Source organism: Zootoca vivipara, chromosome 9 (genome assembly GCF_963506605.1).
Source record: "Zootoca vivipara chromosome 9, rZooViv1.1, whole genome shotgun sequence".
NCBI lineage: Eukaryota > Metazoa > Chordata > Lepidosauria > Squamata > Lacertidae > Zootoca > Zootoca vivipara.
In genome coordinates, this window is record NC_083284.1 from 16,504,835 (window position 1) to 16,525,102 (window position 20,268).

General features: G+C 40.9%; 1 protein-coding gene across 5 annotated transcripts in view; it reads left to right on the top strand.

The window, feature by feature from the left end:
• CCSER1 (coiled-coil serine rich protein 1) overlaps window positions 1–20,268 on the top strand; it is a 706,782-nt gene that overhangs the window by 176,971 nt on the left and 509,543 nt on the right. For all 5 annotated transcript variants that reach the window (XM_035113300.2, XM_035113303.2, XM_035113302.2 and 2 more), the window contains exon 4: window positions 5,380–5,473. In XM_035113300.2, coding sequence (XP_034969191.2) covers window positions 5,380–5,473 — 94 coding nt within the window. The remainder of the gene's footprint in view (window positions 1–5,379; window positions 5,474–20,268) is intronic.

The following is a 20,268-nucleotide window of genomic DNA, read 5'->3' on the forward strand; positions in this document are numbered from 1 at the left end:
CCGATCTTATGTCTGGCCTTTTAAGATTTTACAGTGTTTATTTTATTTTTATTTTTATTCTGCTCATAAGCCTCTCTGGACACCTATTGCCAGGCAGAAAGGTGACATTTTAAACAAACATATAAATATATTGATCTCTCCACAGACTTTTACCAAAGTCCTCATTGTGGCATTAAGATAAACATAAACTGAAATCTCCTTGCCTGTGGTTTTAAAAGGGAGCTCAAGTTTGACAAGAATAATGATATAATGATACAGATTATTTATCCTTGAGGATAGCAAATTTGAATATGAATATAGCCAAAATTTGCTGCCAAACAAGGATCCAGTTAAAAGCCGAATAACTTGTTAATAAACATCTAGTATTAATGGGATGTAGATTCATTATAATGTTTGCAATCAGAGCACAGAATGTCACAAGCATTAGTCAAGACTTTGTAACAATATTGCTGTAATTGGATGGTAATTTGCATCATTTGAATAAGGGAACATTGAATCATAGGAAGGGGCAAGAAATATTTTGTCTGTTGACAATAGTAAACAAGAAGCAGCTGACAAAAATGGCAGAATAAGTTCGAGACCGTATCAATCACTGAACAAATGAACAAGATCTGGATCAAAATTTGTAAACAAAGTTGTTGGAAGACCTACAGCATGTAAGTTAAATAAATGTGGCTCCATGCTGCGGCATGTACTGTTCATTTATAGAAACAACAACATCATTCTTCAACATATCTAACGATTGCACAGCACTGTCAGCGTCCATGACCAGCACCTACCGGTAGTAAGCAGGGACTACCAATATGGAGCAAGTGAGGTGCTCAGTGCAAAATCAACAGCATTGGATATTTGCGTTCAGTTGGTGTGTCCTGGGACCAACTATCAGATGGGTTGTAACAGCAGCACTACCACAATACAAATGTATGCTTGGGTTAAAGGTGGGTCCCAGCCCTAAAAATGTTGAATCTGCTGTTTTAGAGGATATTGAAAGACCTCATCACTCACCACCCCCAGCTTCTCCTCTCTCTGATCATCTGCTGGGTCCAAGTCTTCTCTTTTACCCTGAGTAGACTATTCTTCCTGAAAACACCTCTGGTGATAGAGCCTCCTGACAGCCAAATAAGCAATCATATAGTGACTCTATAGTGACCAAAGGGCCCCATGTACATGGATTTGTACGTGTGTGTGTGTGACATGCAAAATATTCCTTCTTTCCTTTTCAGTTAGCTGTTGTACCTTGATATTTGGGCACATGCATGGTAAAGAGAAGAGCAAAGCGCATGCACATACACTGTCCTGGAAAACGATATTCCTGGCTTCAAAAAGTGCTTTGCTTGCTTATGTTGTATTAAGCCTTGCTCATACCATTGTTTAGCCCTGGTTGTGCTACTTGTTGATGGGGATTCATATTGGAATCTTTGTTAGGATGTGTATCCCATTGAAAGCAATGATGTGCTGAAAAGTACTCATATTCAGACCACTTTCAGCCTCTGTTTCAACCCCTCTCCACTTAGCTTGGGCAAGAATTTCGGTCTTGTTTTTGACAACATGTTCTATTCTAACATGGGCTAGCTAACCTTTTTGGACCTGCGGCCACATCTGCAAGCCAGTAGGTGATGGGGCACTACCTTATATGGGAAGCTGCCTTATATGAGTCAGGCGACTGGTCCATCTAGCTCAGTATTGTTTACTCCTGAGCTTCATATAGGGGTCTCTCCCAGCCCTACATGGCGATCTGGGGGACTGAATCAGGGATCTTTTGAACACAGAGCATGTGCTCTACCACTGAACCACAGCCCTTCCTGAAGCAGTGGTGGGTTTTCTTAAAGCTAGATAGCTCAGTTGCTTAGAGTGTGGTGCTGATAACGCCAAGGTTGCAGGTTCGATCCCCGTAAGGGACAACTGCATATTCCTGCATTGCAGGGGGTTGGACTAGATGATGCTCAGGGTCCCTTCCAACTCCATGATTCTATGATTCAAGAAGGGCATGGCTGACTGGCTGGAACCTTGAACAGGAACCCGGAGAGTTAAAAATGTGGCTAATAATTGTAGAACCCTTGTAATCTGAACCCAGAATTGGGGAGGGGGGATTTCACATCAGAATTGGACAGTTACCAAGCATTTTTCCAACTGCCTTGCACTCTGTAGGTGTAGCACTATGAGGCAGAAATGAATGGAAGCCTTCCTTTCTGCAACAATGAACTGAGACACACACACACACACACACACACACACACACACACACACACACACACACACACTCATACACTCATTCTTTGTATACACATTCTTTGTTTGACAATTGTTTTTGTTTGAAGATCACACTTTAATGAAAGAGAACTGTCCCAAGATAAGTTGTTGAGAATAAGGGGCAAGAAGTGGCAAAGCAAAATTTGGTTTCATTCTCTTGCACCACAGGGGTTAAATGCAGTTTTATGTGCCAAAGGAAGACACTGGGAGGAAGAAAGCTGTGTTTTTAAAAGTTTCTAAGGGGCTATTCCAAAGTCAATGGAGAGTTTTATTAAAGCTTTTGTTGAAGCATTTGTCTGCAAGCAGTGATTAAGTCTTCCAAGGGAAAAAGAAGAAGAAGAAAAAAGGAAAGCAAGGACATGTCAGCATTCATCTGTCAGCGTTTCTTTGGAACACAGAGAAATTTTGTTTCCTTTTCTTCCTCCTTAACTAACAAAGCATTTTAATGGGAATACTTTGAATTAAGGCATTGTATGGGCTTCTTCCATATGTGCTTTTTTTAAAAAGGAGGAAAATAGAAATTGTCTTGTAATTCTCTCTGGATGTGTTTGACAGCAATAGTTTGTGTGTGTGTGTGTTTTTTTTTATTTAATAAATAAAGCAAGTATAACAGTTTTTGGAGTTCAGAACAAATTATTTTGTTAACTGTGATGAATGAAGGTGGCAGCATTGAGTGGGTCGAGAAGGCAGACCTCAATAGCCTGATGGAAATTTTGCCAACCATGGCCTTGGGGGGGGGGTCAATGTGGCCGCAGATGTGCTGATAAAGGGGTGTGAGCCTCCCCCCCAGCTGAAACTGCACAGAGAAGGTTGAGTAATGTGCTTGCACACTTTTTGACGACCAAAGGTGGCTTTGTTATCAGCTACTCCTCAATCCACTCACAATGCGGGTTCTCTATTATAGAGAGCACGATTTGCGGTAGGGGCTAGCAAACCACGCCTTAGTCAAAGGTGGGGGCATGGGTGGCCACCGTTCGATTTGATCTGGGCTGTTGTTGGGCAAAATCGCTTGTTGCAATTTGGTAAGTCAAGCCCCTGGGGTACAAATACTTAAATGCTTGGTTTTTTCCTTCTCTTTGGCTGCGTTTCTGATCCCTACCCTCCCTCCGCTGTTTTTTAGGCCTCTGTGTTGACATTGCTATGACTTCGTTGGTCGCCTGTATTCAGGGGCCGGTAGGAATTTTTCCCATTTGGCTGATTGGCTGGTGCCATCTGGGTTTTCGCCTACCACATAGCAAATAGTCACAACTTGTAAGGTTGGCGGTTAGGCATTGGTTATTTTGGTTGTATTAATGGGTCTTCTTGATTAAGTTGGCCCCAAGTTTATGCCTGCGTGGTTGGGGAAATCCCGGTCAGGAATACAGGTGCTCTATGCTGTGTCCGTAACCCCAAGGTAGGGGGCCAGGACGGCATATTGATGCCTCTGGGAGCATGAAGGGAGAGGGAAGAGTTCATTGCACCCGGGTCCCCGTCTCTCCTTGTTGGATTTCCCCGTGTTGACAAGGCAAGTTATTATTATCATTTCTGTCCTTAGGTGACAGTTGAGAACCAATGCCTACGCAACCACGCACATGTTTTGGATTCAATAAAGTTGTGGCCAAATTCATGCCAAAAACCATTAAATCTTGTCTATGTGGTGAGTTATTTGGGGGGTGGTTTGGGGACCTCCACACGCAATGCATGGTCCTCTTTTGCCCAGACAGGGAACCCTGTCTGAGGCGTGCATTAGTTGTTGGTTAGAAGGCCTGTGCTCCAATATATTAGACTGGCTGCAGAGATAGGTGGAGTTTTGTGGTGAGTGCTTTGCTGCATGCCCCTCATGTAGCAGAAATGGCATTGGGTAGGATATAGGTATAAAGAAGCATAAATACAAAAGAAGCATTACTCCATGTCCCACAGTGTGTGACAAAATTCTGGACTGGAACCCATAGCCTGCAGTGCCGTTTCCAAGCGTAATGTGACCAGGCTACTGGGTCATGCTTTTCAGTGCCTGAATGTGAATTCATCCAAGATGTTTCCTGGTATAGTTGTGCTAGGTCCCACTGAAAAAAGAATGCAAAATTAGACAGACCCTTTGCCTGATCTAGTAAGATTTTTCTGAAATCATCATTATTTTTAGCTTCCCTATCAATGCATATAAATGCGTTTATAAGTTGCCTGGTTCATGCACAAGTTCAGAATGCAGTTTATGCATATTGAAGGGGCAATTCTGAAAACACTATGTTAATGCTATCTATCTGTTTCAGATTGGTGCTTATTCTCCTTATTCACCATAGATGTTTGGTGTATAGATGTATCTTTTTATTGAAAAAACATTTCCAAAAAGCAACTTTTAATGTATTTGTGTTTTAATCCATTTTAAGTTTATTGCTATTTTAACTTTTTGAAAGTCTGAAATTATTGCTGTTAATTTATCTTATTTTTTATCTATCTGTCTATCTATCTATCTATCTATCTATCTATCTATATATATATATATATAATTTTTCAGTTTTTTTCAGTTTTTAAGTTTAAGACAGAAAACTAACAGCACACAAAGATCGCATATACAAAACTGCAGAGTTGTTGCTTTCTTCATAATCAGTTAGGGATAGAGATGGAATCTGTTCTAAATAGATTTAAATAAATTTGATGATTCTGACCCAATCAAGCTTTGCCTGCATCAAACTATTCCTGCATCAGGCACCTTTTATGCTTCTGCAAGTTTCATTTTTTCTTTAAAAATAAACTAATTATATGAAAAAATGTGCATATATTATACACATAATACTTATAAAAGAGTGAAGCCCCATGTAGCACTATATTTTTGTAGCATAATTGTATAGGTATTAATACCTAAGTATTCTTATGCAGTTATATGCATTGTTGTCTGTATCTAGTTAACATCAGGAAACCTGGAGTTCATATGTGTATAACATGCATATAATACTTTTCAAGTAACAATGTGTAGAATAATAATGGATATAATATGCTATTATTGTTCACATTACATGGTTCTTATCGAGATCAGGAAGCGAGATGGCAATTAGATAAAAAGGATGTGGATAAGCATATCACTGAGATTTTCAGAAAATTCCACTCACACATTCAGTCATCTTCCTAAACTATTATTTTGTTGGCATACTACAGGATGTTTTGAATAACTTGGGCTCCTGTGACCTGGATGAGGATGACCTCATGCTCGACTTGGAATTCCTGGAAGAACAGCATCACAGGCGTTCTGGTAAGCCAGCCTGATGGGCCACATTTACAACTTAACTATTCTTTTTGAATGAGATTTTGCTGAGTGCACTTTTCAGGAAGTGTGTAGTAAAATACATTATTTATTTATTTTTAAAAAAGAAGGGAGTGTGGATTATATATTTAGCCATTTTATGGCCTGAATAGCCTCTAGCATTTGCTATATAGGATATCATTCTCTTCACTTGAGATGCTAATTTCTTGCTTAACCCTATTTATAATGATGCAATTACCTGGAGATCAAGCTGTTTTTCTATGGATCACTTCCATAGGCCAGTTTTCAAATGGTGGACTTACTTACCTTGCTGAAGAAACCCAATTGCTTGGTAATTGGAGGCACATTAGTATTCCATATGTTTTTAATGCCCAATGTCTAAAGGTCAGACCTTGAAAAGCCATCTTTCTTTGGTCAACATTGTTATGTTGCTGAAACTTTTTTCTAACCTTTTCTAACCTTTTTTTCTAATTAGGGGTCGTAATATTTGAATTTCTGCCTCCCATTTAATTCTTGTTTTGTAACATTCGTTAAATTTTACCTGCTGTCTGTCACTTGGGCCGTCTCATTGAATGAATAATTCACTGACACAAAAGCTCCCAAAATAACATTCACACCCAAGCATGCCAGGAAGCATCTATTCTTATTTGAATGTTGCATTGAGCAATAATCTTCGATAGATATATTAGAATCTTTTCCCAGTGGGCTGGTGACTGTAGAGCTACCAGCTACCCCTGACAAATCCTCAACAAAATTGGATCAGGTGGTGTTTGCTGGGCATGCACAACCACACAGTTTGCGTCTGTTTTCTTTCTTTAATGGGTTCTAACTATATTACACCCAGGGTCACATAAACATGTCCAGGAAAAGGTAACATTCCTTTGAACCTGTAAGAGGGAGAACGGCAAACACAACCCTACCCATTTGTTCTGTGCAACTCTCTTAGCATCCTTCTTGTCTGGAAGGAGTTGTACTATGATAATACATGGAGCCTCTTTTGATAGTAGATGATTGTTCTTCATCTCAGCACCATGAGTGATTGAATGCTCCAATCACACACCTGTCACAGAGGAATCTACTTCAGCAGAGGCAGAACCAGAGTAACAATACAGCTTGCATTCCATGTCTCTACAGGACCACCTGCTTCCACCTTTATTTATTTTTGAGATTGAATACCCCAGGGTGGTTTTTACATTCTGGCCATAAAAACAACGTAAAGCACAAAACAACGTAAAGCACAACTAGGCCATAAAAACAACGTAAAGTACACCTAGGCTGCACAGAACACAAAGAAAAGCATAGCACAGACTCGACAAGGTCTAGGAAAATAACAAGGTTAACTTGATGCCGAAAGGTTAAACTAGACTCCAGGTAGGCCCCCTTGATGTTGCATTTCCCCATCACTTTCCTTACTGGAAATAGGGTGATCTTTTGGGGAAGTGCATTGTACAAAGCCACCCAATCTTTTTTTTATAAATACTTTTTTATTAAATTTTCCAATTAAAAAAAAAACAATTCAATTATTTCAATTATATCCAATTATACATATACATATCAATTAAGCCAAATATTATGCCAAATCCTTAAAACAATTTTTTTTCGACTCCCCATGCTCCAAAGTCCTGGGATTTTAAGCAGCTGTTAACATTGCCATCCTAATCCTATTGTCAAAATCTTGCTGTTATCCATCATAGTCCCAATCTTTTCAATAATCCTTCTAGATGTTTTCCTCTCTCTTTTATCTTTCGTCGCAGCTTCTGAGATAAGCATCAAACAAGATTTAACACTGTCCATTTTTCCTGTGTGGGTTTTTTATCCAGTCCAACCTCCCCATAAATCTCTCTTAGTCCAGTATGCCTTTCTTGCCACGTCAACAGTCCGACACAAACCAGCGCCATTTTAGGAATCTCGGATTCTATGCACTCTTCTTCCAAACTTCTTATAGATTTTGCACGAGTCCAGCTTTTGGCGTGGAACAGCTGTTTCACATTATGTATAACCTCTTATGATTGACTTACAGCCTTCCTCGTCCTTCAGCTGGTCCCCGCACTCTGAGACTCCCGTTTGGCTGCTACTATCCATCAATTTTCACATACGCCACAGCTTAGCGCCATCTTGAGTGCCTCGGGATGTACCTTCTTCTTCCAAACTGATTATGAACTTAGCGAGAGAACAGCTTTTTAGCGAGGGGCCGTAATTGATTTATAGCTTTCCTCACCTTTCTGCTGAACCCTGCAGTCCGAGACTCCGATTAAACCACAATTAGCTCTCAGATTCCAAAGACGCCACAGCTCGTAAATCCCACTCGTCAGCGGCATTCAGGCAGTACAGATAAACGTTCCGGGGAGGGGGGGTTTCCAGTTAAAAAAAACATTTTCTAAAATCATACCAGATGATAATCCTCTATTTAAATAAGATCCAATGCCACACAGTTCATTTCCATTTCTCATTTGTCTAAAATAATCAGGCAGTCCGTCCAGGAAAGTTATATGTACGTCTTAAAATAGGAAAATAGAAAGTTCACTTCCCTTTTCGTTCCGCCCCAGTCATTCTTTTCTCTTGATAAAATACTCCCTCGGCTCTTCTCGCTCAGAAGCTGATAAAGTCCTGGCAGTATCTTCTTCCCTTTCCTTTGAAGCATGTCCATGGTTTTAAATCTAATTATTCTTCTTAATCATGGCGTTCGTGCTCGCATGGGGGGCCTCCAGGAGTTCCGGCCCCCATGAGTGCTTAGCCCAGTCCCCCCACCCCTTCAAGAATCGGGGTGGGTTAAGGGGCACCCGCGGGCCAGCGGCCCCCCCCGTCACCCCGGGGGGGGGTCAGGGGACTGCCTTACTCCCCTGGCAGCCGCCAAAATTCCTCATGGGAGTCGGGAGTGATGGTACGGGTCAGCCATAACTCCCACGAGCACGAGCCACCCAATCAACTTTATTTGTGCTACCTGAATTTGCCCATATGTGATTGATGCCCACCTGAAACTCGTGACAATCTGGAAGCACCCTAACTTTTGAAGTGCACAGTAAAGATATAAATGTCAAAAAGTAGAATTCCCTATGTATTAAACTTAAATAGCTATCTCTCTTGCTTTACACCTCACTGAAACTTTCAGCTCAAACAACAGCAAAAATATTTGGCTTGCATTTTGACTGGGTGGAGACTTTGGAACTCCCTCCAACTCTGGTAATAGGGATATTTCAAGGGGGAATTAATTTAAAACTTTGGGGGTGGGGCATGCCATCTGCTGGGGCAGCAACATACCATATCTTTCCCCCCAGCTCTGCCTCCTGTGGTTGTGAAGCTTCTCTTGGCACAGGCTACTTTTGAGACTTCCTGCAAACAGGGCATTGATTTGGTGGGAGGCGAGGATTTTTATTCAATGATAGGCTGGTCTTGTCCTAAAGAGAAAGCCTGTTAGGTGGCTTGTGTGTTCTCTCCCCCCCCCCAACAACTTTTAAATGAATAGCCTGCATTTTATGGTCACCTACCTTGCAGGACTACTGTGGAAATTTAACATTCTATTTTTTGTAAAGTTCTCTGCGTGTGGCGTGGGGGGAAATGCCGCTGTGAAGTGCTAAATATTTACTTGGAATCCTTTGGCGCTTCCCACATTCTGTCAATACCGAAATGCTTAAAATTGAGCCTAATATAACAGACATGATCTGCCTTAGGGGGTGCCTGTTTATTACACCACATAAATTAGAAGCTTACATGTTTCAAATGCACGAAAGGAATTGTTGTGACAGCTTCGTACACAGGTTACTGCTTTTATAGGGTGGAAACCCATCAAGTGTTTATGCAAAGAAGCCTAGCATTAGTTTAACCTTGTTTGTTCTAGTCCCCCTTCCTATTTAAATGTGTCTTATATAATGCAAAACATTGATTTCTGAACTGTGCCTATATAAATGAAGAGCACATACCTCAGTGCTGAAAGGAAGGGACCATTGAAACAATTGTGTAAGGGTGGATATCATTTGTGCATGGCCACAACTCAATTACTATGCCCTCAAGCTTCAAAGCAAAAAGCTCTGGGTTCTCCTTATATGGATTAAAGTAAAATAAAGTTAGCCAGGAAAGGTAGGGATCAAAAAAGGGTTCTGGGATATGTGGACTCAGGTATTGTTGGACTACAGCTCCCATCATCCTTGACTTTTGGCCATGCTAGATGGGGCTGATGGGAACTGGAGTTACTTGGAGAGCCATGGATTCCTCACTCCTGAAACAGATCTACGTGAGGCATGATCACGGTAGATATTGCCTCTTAATGCACTTAACAAAAAGTAAAAAGAAGTCGTTGAACAAATCTGCCCTGCTCACTGTTTTGTGTTTCAAACTGGTGGTTAGTTCAAAATTAAAGCAAAAGCTTTTGATTTCCAAAAAGGCATGAGAAAGGGGGAAGAGGGGAAGGAGAGTTTGCTAGCTGAGGCTCACCACAGCCTCTTCTCATAGCAGAAAATAATTATTTCCCACTGTAACTCAACCTGGCCAGAACCTCTTAAGATGAAAGGGATATGTTCAAAAGGGAAGCTTCTGGGATTCTAAAAATCCCAGGGGGACTCTAAAAATCTCTACTGAATTGCCCAAGGGTTAAATTAAGCTTCAAGTAAAGGGGAATCAGTCTTTTTATAGTGGATTGTGTATCCAGCTAAATAAACCCTATTATCTTCTGATCCAGCTCTACCTTTATGCTATCAGATATCAGGGAGGGGGGAATAATATGAAGCTGTGCATGCAGTCTAATTGATTAAACGTATGTTTTCTAGTCTTGGGCAGCACAACTGAACCCAGTACATGAACAAAGAATTGCAGGGCATGCTCACAAGCACTGGAATTGCAGTCAGGTTTGCCTGTGGAACTTGTGTATAAACTTTTTAGCGCTCTTTGTGGCATTTTTAGAAATGACAATTAAAAATAAAATAAATTAATTGGGGGTGGGGTGTTACTTGCTTTAAAGTTTAGTGTTGTGCCACTGTGTCCATTTAGTAATACAATATAATGAGTTGGCAGTGTAAAATGCCAGTGAAATAATTAAGGTCTCTGGGTTATTCTTCTGCCAGGTGTTCATATAATAGGTTTCTCCCACTCCTTTAGGCACATGGAAGGACAGAATGCTGGTTTTTAAAAAAGGTTTCTGTTGTCCAGCGCAACAAATTCCAGCAATTTCTTATTAACATATTACTGAGAGATTCATCAAATAAAGGATAATAATAATAATAATAATAATAATAATAATAATAATAATAATTTATTATTTATACCCCGCCCATCTGGCCGGGTCTCCCCAGCCACTCTGGACGGCTTCCAACAAAAGAATAAAACACCACAATCTATTAAACATTAAAAGCCTCCCTGAACAGGGCTGCCTTCAGATGTCTTCTAAAAGTCTGGTAGTTGTTTTCCTTTTTGACATCTGTTGGGAGGGCGTTGCACAGGGTAGGCACCACCACCGAGAAGGCCCTCTGCCTAGTTCCCTGCAACTTGGCTTCTCGCAACGAGGGAACCGCCAGAAGGCCCTCGTTGCTGGACCTCAGTGTCTGGGCAGAATGATGGAGGTGGAGACGCTCCTTCAGGTATACTGGACCGAGGCCATTTAGGGCTTTAAAGGTCAGCACCAACACTTTGAATTGTGCTCGGAAACGTACTGGGAGCCAATATAGATCTTTCAAGACCGGTGTTATGTGGCCTGTTTGGTGGCTCTGAGGACATTATGAAGCACTAAAATTGCATTGCAATCAACTATTCCTTTCACCTTGCTTTGGACCATATTTTTCTGCGGCTGTTGAGGACCAGCTCTTGTTTCGAAGGGCTCTCAGTGGGCCCAACTGCTCCTCACTGCGGCCAGCTCTCCTTCTGAGAGAGCCAGTGACTATCAGGGGCAGCTGATCATTCTCCTTAGCTGTGGCTGCTTTATTTCCTGCAAGAGCAGGTGGATGAACAAGAGGCCGGACTGGGCCTAATCTTCATTGCCACCAATAAGGGAAACTGAGCGGTTGTGGACTTTGCTGCTGTTTTCTTCAATGCTGCTCGCTCTCTTTCTCCAGGCCAGGAACCCCCAAACTCGGCCCTCCAGATGTTCTGGGACTACAACTCCCATCATCCCTAGCTAACAGGACCAGTGGTCAGGGATGATGGGAGTTGTAGTCCCAAAACATCTAGAGGGCAAAGTTTGGGGATGCCTGCCATAGAATGTGTATCATCAGGCAACTGCTGGGTCCCAGTATACCAGCAGGGTCCACTGCTAATATCTGCTCAGGGCCCACCCTTAAAGCAACATTTTTTCAGTGGTCAAGCTAAGTCTGGGGTCCCTTCTTAAAGTTTAGCAGAATGCCGCAGAATGGTTCTTCATTGGAGTCACTGTGAGAAATTATAATGGCGGCTACATTGGAGGGCTGCTATTGCCACCTGCTGCTCCCGTCTCCAGGTAAGCCTGTTGGATTTGCCAGCTGATGAAGAAGGGACTCACCAGAGAACACTTTGCTGAGGGTCCCCTCAACTTTGAACTGGCTCTGCACTCATCAGAGAGCTGACCCTGTCTGCAGCCCTACAAGGAGTGCCCCACTTAGCTTTCTTGCTCTGCGCTGTATGAAATAGTCGGATGTTGTTGGAAACATGTAAAAAATAATAATAGTTGATTGACTAAACAGCAAAATACAGTAACTCTCCCATAAACTGCAACTGTAGTTTGCACTACTGCAGAGAGCCACATTAATCACCAGGCAATAACTATCTTTGATCTTTTAGAAGTGGGTGAGATATTTTAAATGTCACACACACACACACACACACACACACACACAGTTTTAATGCATCTATGTGGGGTTGCTTGTAAGTTGCTTTGAAAGAGCACACCTATATGTTTCAGCCCAGTGACACAAATAGCAGCTGCAGTGAGATGATTTTATGTTACACTGTCATGTTAAACATAATCCGATCCTGCATTTAAAAATGAAACAGTGGGATGTCCACAGTTATGAACCCCTCCCCCAATTCCCCTTTTTCGATCAGTGGGGATTTTTAAAAGTAAATTTGTTTAGGATTTGGATGTTATTCAGTTAAATAACTGGCAGCAACAATAGCAATAAATTTTACTTTTGAAAGGAAAAGTTTTATTGGACATCCTGGGAGATATCTTATAAGCCAAATATCCCCTAGGCCGCTGTCTGTTGGTATACAGCCAAATGAAAGTGTTGGCGTAATGACCCAAGGATGTCAATTAGGAATTAATTAAGGAGTTGCTAAATTATTTTTTGAGTCTGATTAACAAGGCTGGGTGGAGAATGCTGCAGTGATTTAGGGGTTCCTTCTGCATCTATAAATTAAACCTGGCAGTATTTGTTAATGTTTCTAGTGAGGAAGAGCGCAACTGAACTGCAACGGAACCCCAGTGGCTTTGACTATGAAATGTGTCTTCAGAAGAAAACATTCCAGTACTTAATAGATTGCTTAAAATTATGTTGTTGAATAAACAGCAGAATGGGATATGTGGAGAGAGAGTAGAGTTATGAACAGTTGAACAAGATTTCATTAAACTAGTGTGAAAAAAGACAAATTTGGAATGCATTTAATAGGTTATGGGGCAGGACCATATAGACAGAAGAAGGCTTTTGTAAGCCCCATTATCCCTTGGCCTAAACAACCCTCTCCCATGTGCAGCTTGGGGAATAATATGAATAGGGTTGGCTGGCAGTGTATATTATGGACTTTAAATGCTATAAAGTGGTAGGGACCATTAAGACTCACCTTGTTATGCAGGACTTTGGGAAGGTTTGCTGTATGGAGCTGCTCAGATAATTTTATTGCCTGCTTTTACATCTTCCTGAGGTTCTGTTTTATTATTAAAATCACACAGTGCTTTTTAAAAAATGATTTTTATGTAATATATTTCTGTTCTGGGACCATATGCTGGAAGGCAGACTGTAAACAAGGTAATGCCTGAATGAATTGATCTCATTTATGTCAAGCATTTCTTCTTGTCATGTCAAGCCAAAATAGCCACCCTTGGGCTAGAGGGTATCCTGTGGCCATCTAGACCAGGGTAGGCAACCTAAGGCCCGTGGGCCGGATGCAGCCCAATCGCCTTCTCAATCCGGCCCACAGACGGTCTGGGAATCAGCGTATTTTTACATGAGTAGAATGTGTCCTTTTATTCAAGATGCATCTCTGGGTTATTTGTGGGGCCTGCCTGGTGCTTTTACATGAGTAGAATGTGTGCTTTTATTTAAAATGCATCTTTGGGTTATTTGTGGGGCATAGGAATTCGTTCAACCCCCCCATATATATATATATATATATATATATATATATATATATATATATATATATATATATATATTCCGGCCCACCACATGGTCTGAGGGACAGCCCACGGCTGAAAAAGGTTGCTGACCCATGATCTAGACGTTGGACTACGGATCCCATCAGCCCCAACCAGTATGGCCAATGGTCAAGAATGGTAGGAGTTGGAGCTCAGCAACACCTCTGCTCTGTATCCTAGCATATCTTGACCGTGACCTATGCAACACAAGCAAGAAAATTTAATTAGGGCCACTCAGATTTAACCCATTTTTTAGTAATCAAGGTTGTACTGCCTCTGAATCTGGAAGATCTATTCTAGCAATAAAAGCTAATTGCTATTGACAATATTTGGCATAGGAGTAGATGCGATTGTAACTTCTTTTCACAGTTTAAAAACAGTGATATTCCAGATGGAGACAGTTACTTGGCTGATGATGAGTCTAGTTGCATTCCAATACTAGATACATGAGCCTCAGTCTATGACATCACTTTCCCAGTCATTTTTTGAATTATAGGGTTGCCATATTTCAAAATGTAAAAACCAGGACACCCCCAGATCCAGGACAAAGCGGACATTTTCCTTTTGGATATTCCAGATGTTTGGCAGCCCTAGGATACAAGGTCCAGCAAAATTGACCAAAGTAATAATTTCATGCATAATTCATCTGGATTCTCTTCTAAGATAGCATCATTCGTAGTGCAGCCATTAACATTGCAGTGAATGGTGATATACGGTAATAATTCCACTATTCACACAGAAGTACTTTAAGCAAGCTATAAGGATAGAAGGAGTAAAGACATATCACAGGTCAGAAAGCAATACAGCAGAAGGAAATAATCTGCCCTGGTTATTGTGGTGCAATTAGATATGAAATATGCATCTCAATATAAAAGTTTCATGGGCTTTTCCAATTATAATTTGACTTCATGATGCAGTATCTTGATTAACACCAGTATTATCACCTGTCAATTATGAAAAAGCAATGCAGTAATTAAGTCAAGCAAATGCTCTTGCATCCTTCTGGAGGTATAGTATGCCTGGGTATTTTAAGGAGTTCAGCAAAAGCAAAGACCCATTGAGATGAAAAAATATAATCTTCACAGGTGCCCTGGGGCAGAGAAGAGAGACACTATAATGAGCATCTCCCTCATTACGACAAATTAAGATACAACCACATTTGCTTAAAACAATTGCAAAGAGTTTTCAATTTTTTGGACAATAAACTTTTAAGAGCGTACCAGGTGCTAATACTCTTTGTATCTTTCCCAGCTTGGGGATTTATAAAGAGCTAAGACAGACTTTCTCATCTAAATGGAAATGCCCAGAAGCTGATTTGGTACTAAAAAGTCGGGTATCGGTTCTCAATAGTATGTATAACTAGAGAAGTTAAAATATGAACTTCATAGTTGCTAGAATTAATTTGCTTTTTACTTTCCAACACAGTCATTCTTAATTTATGGCAAAACATTCTGTTATCCCTTTTCTGCTTCATACTCTTCCATTCGTTTGGGAATATCCAAAACTCTGCCGTGCTCGGGGAAACATTTTGTTATAATGGATTAATAATAATGTTATTTCATCCTGAAGACACCTTGCAATATATATTACATATTCTGAAGAAGGGTTTTTAAAAGTTCTAGTAAGAAAGTCCTGGGGTAAGAAGCCATGGTCTGTCTGGATACAAAGCAGCTTTGTGTGCTCATATGTTCAGCATTAAAATAAATAAATTATTATTTTTCTATGAATAGGCTTTCCCAGATGTCATTGGGCTACAGTTACTATCATGTCTGGCCATTGGTCCAACAATATCTTCTGATCATAGGTTCGAGAAGTCTGCTCAAAATGCACAAGCTCATGAGTGATAATTAGGAAGCACTTTTTACACAACTCACTACATTACAAAAAGGTGTATTGCTTACCTGCTGGATTTTTTTTTGGGGGGGGAGAGACAAATTCATAGATGATAGATCTTTTTTGGAGCAATCTTATCCATGTATTCACAGAAGTGAGTTGTAAGTGTGTAGGAGTGCAACCTTAATTAATTTTAGCTGTAATCACTAGACACCAGCAACAGGTAAAGGAGATGGCTATCCCTGTCACAAGCCACTTGTGAGCTTCCCAAGGGCATTCATCATCGTCAACCCTTATAAGACTTAAAGAGGAATGGGATAAAAGCTAATAGTTAAAAGTGATTATAACTCACATAAAATTAAAACAGATAGAAACAAAAGACAAGCCGTTAAAAGCGACTATAAGGGAGGGGCATTTGATTGGCTACCTGCTTTAAGGCAGGTGTGGGGAACTTTTGGTCCTCCAGATTTTGCTGAACTACAACTCCCATCAGTCCTAGCAAGAATGGGCAATGGCCAGGGAAGATGGGAGTTGTAGTGCAGCAACATCTGATGGGCCAAAGCCTTCTGAGAGGTAGTGTGGTGTAGTGGTTAAGAGCGGTAGACTCGTAATCTGGGGGACGGGGTTCGTGTCACCGCTCCTCCACATGCAGCTGCTGGGTGACCTTGGGCTAGTCACACTTCTTTGAAGTCTCTCAGCCCCACTCACCTCATAGAGGTTTGTTGTGGGGCAGGAAGGGAAAGGAGAATGTTAGCCGCTTTGAGACTCCTTAGGGTAGTGATAAAGCGGGATATCATATCCAAACTCCTCCTCCTCTTCTTCAACACACCTATTTAAAAGGCTTATGTTACTTTATGAATGTATGCATTTTTATCTATGTGTATGTGCCTGTTGTAAACCACCCATGACATTTGCAAAGTGCTGTACCACATATAAATGAAGTAAACAAATAAATCTGTCTACTGGTCTTAGATTTTAGAGGTTCTGTCTAAAATAATTGGTCTTAATTAGGCTTGATTCATTAACTGTTTTGCTGAATTATTTGGATGGCAGTTTCTCATTTGTTACTTATTAACTCATTTAGCTATCAAGATCATTGTGTCTTTGTGCAGTTATTCCTACAATCACAAAGTGTCTGACTAAAGACTTAGGGTTGCATCCAACAAATTCATATTCACAGTATGAATTAGTCAAATACTATCCTCATAGTCTGATGAAATGTGCAAACATATGGATTAGTTTTTTTGAAGGAATGAATTTCATTCTCTTGCCTTATAATGACAGGTGTTTTTTTCCTAAAACATTTCTTTTTCAAAAGAAGAAGCCTGATTTAATAGTCAGTAGAATGCCTGCTGTCTGCACCTTAACTACCCACATGAATGCATGTACTTCTGGCAAATAATAATTTCTACATCGAAAGTCGACTCATTCTCATCCAGTAAATATTTGAGGGGGAGAAATATAGTCAAGCAACTCGCTTCACATAGACTAGGCAATGGCTCATTAAATATCAACATGGTACAGAGTTTGTTTCAGGAAAGAGAAAGGGAAATATTCTTGTCTCCATTAAAAAGAACATAATGGAAATCTGTATAAAGACATGTTAAAGCACCGTAACTGAATACTGCCAACACCGTCAAAGTGAAATAAGCTGGAAAAACATCTCAGTAGTAAAGATTTACACAGATGCCCACACACTTATATAGATATAGATTATATATACACACATGGGAGCTAGCTAGATGCAGAGTGTCACTGGTGCAGCAAGGGACTCCGGAACTATTTTGGTGTGAAGCAGCCAGCAATCGACCAGAGAAAAGACTCCCCCTGCCTCAGGAAGTTTATGTGGGTAAAAAGAGGTTTTACATGACATTCATATCGCAGAATGACTCACCTGAGCCTCAAAATGTTGAGTTTCTAATATGTGAATGGAGTTTCTAGGATGTGAATTTCATGTAAGATCTCTTCCTACCAATATATAACCTGTAGGGGGAGTCTTGGGTGTTGATTGGGTGCCTGGTCAATTGCTGACTGATTTGCAATAAATTGGTTCCCAATACTCTTGTCATACCACTGACACTCTGCATCTAGCTGGCTCTCTTGTTTGTATACTGTATATATCAGGCATGTCCAACAGGTAGATCGTGATCTACCAGTAGATCACTGGACGTTTGTGGTAGATCACTGGTAGATCATTGGCTCCCCCCAAAGAAGCTGAACTGTGGCTCCCCTAAAAAAAACGCTCAACATTTTACTTTCTCTCCTACATAGCACATAACACCAAGTACCTGAGATGAATAAGACAACACCTCCACTATTGCTAGCCCATCACCTAGCTTTTCTCGACTTGAGTAACTTGATGTTAAGAGCAGCACATTTTCAAGTTTGTCTTCATGTGTGTGCTGCTTCAAGCCCATTGATCCTACTTGGAATTGAATTCCATTCAGTTTTTCTGGTAAGATTCTAGAAGTCATTGGCCCTTCTCCGTGTTCTAAGTCTCTCACCACCCACTTCTACAGCTGTGGATGTGGCCAATAATGCCTGCTGTTTCCCATGTGATCGTGATTCTTTATTCTCCGTTGGGAACCTCAACCTCGTAAGTAGCCGTTTCGTCATAAGTACTGGCTGCACTTTTAGACTCCATATTGATGATGTAGTTCTGTGCATACAAACTGAACTGGCAGAGAAAGACCTGTATTAGGGAAACAACATCTGCTTTGATGGTGGAAATCTGTGAGTACTTGGACTGGAGGTATTCACAATCTAGGATTTGGTCTGCTGACACCAGCTAATGACAGCCAGTCATTACCTGCACACTTGCTACCTCAGTCATCATAATTGTACAAGTGTGTAGTTCAGGCATAGGCAAACTCGGCCCTCCAGCTGTTTTGGGACTACAACTCCCACCATCCCTAGCTAACAGGACCAGTGGTCAGGGATGATGAGAATTGTAGTCTCAAAACATCTGAGAGCGAGTTTGCCTACGTCTGGTGTAGTTACTAACTGGTGAACTGCCCTTTGCTGATAATCAGTTACTCACATCTGTCTGCTTGCACAGTGCTGCCTCAATAATTGTTTTCTGTTGGTTTCTGGTGTGGACAGGAATTCCATTCCCTTTATGACTTCTCTGTAGCGAAAGCAAATGGTTTAATGGCTGCTGTTGGAGAAAATTGCCTTTCCCCAATTGCCAAGTCTTATATGTGTCTTAATTGTATGTGTTGTAAATATTGCCCATAGTTGAAAGCATTAAAAAAAAATCCTGCCTTTTGAAGTTCGTGGGAAATCGCTATAGCAGATGAAAAGTCTCTGTGCAGTTATGAAATAGATGAAATGTAAGTGGGAGGCTCATATCTACATTGAGGAAATGTTGTGAGCAAGTAAGCATAAATGATGAAGCAAAAGCTGCTCTTTTTGTACAGTAGATTTATCCTCTGGTAGTGATGGTGAAACTGTCTCGCTTTGAATGGCTGTTGGACATAATCTGTGAATGTTCAAAAAAAAGTTGTTGTTGTTGTTTTAAATTGGCTCTCTTGTACTTTTGGAAGGACAATGTATTTTATCATGTTGTTGGAAACAGATACCTCCCAGCCCTAATGAGGAACAATTGAGGGAGTTAGGCATGTTTAGCCTGGAGAAGTGGAGACTGAGAGGAGATATGATAGCCATTTTCCAATAGCTAAAGGGCTGTCACATGGAAGATGGTGCAAGCTTCTTTTCTCTGGCTCTGGAGGGCAGGACCGAAACCAATGGATTCAAGTTACAAGAAAGGAGATTCTGACTAAACATCAGGAAGAACTTTCTGACAATAAGCTGTTTGGCAGTGGAACAGACTCTCTCAAAAGGTGGTGGACTCTCATTGGCAGTTTTAATACAGAGTTTGGATGGTCATCTTTTAGATATGCCTGAGTTGAGATTCCTGCATTGCAGGGGCTTGGACTAGATGACCTGGGGAGTCTCTTCCAACTCTACAGTTCTCTGATTCTTTAATCCACTCCACCAATCACTCATCATAATACCTGGGAGCTGCTGTAGATGGTGTTCCAATGCAATCAAGGCTTATTCACTGCAGTTAGATTTTGATGGGTGGGGTGAGGGGCAGAGATCACATGCAGGGTCTGAGAGACGAATAGACCACAGCATTCAAGAGAGCACATTTCTTTCATATTTTGAATTATCTGCAAACGTCTGTTCATAATCCTGAAGTCCCAAAGTGATGGTTCAACAGCATTCTATGCACATCTGGTTTTCTAAATACAGGTACACGAAATCTATAGACATTTGGCTTCTTAAATGATGGGATACTTGCATTAATGCTGGAAGATGCCAAAACACTGCCTGGTATATGTTAGTACAATTGTCTATGTGGTGGTTCCAAGCTCAGGCTGGTTGTTATCAGGTTGCTGTTCCTGTTGCCTGCCATGCTAGCTCCTATGGCAGTGCACTGTAAGTCTTACATGCATGAACTAGTGCTTGTCAGATAAAGAGCTAAATGTTAAAAGGCCAAGAGTCCTCCTCTCTGTCCAGAGGAAAATGGCTCTATTATCAAACCCTAGTAGTGACCTTATCATGATTTTCTCATAAATATTTATTGGTGTCCTAGTGGTATTGTGAAAGGATTATCTCCTGTCACATTTTTAAT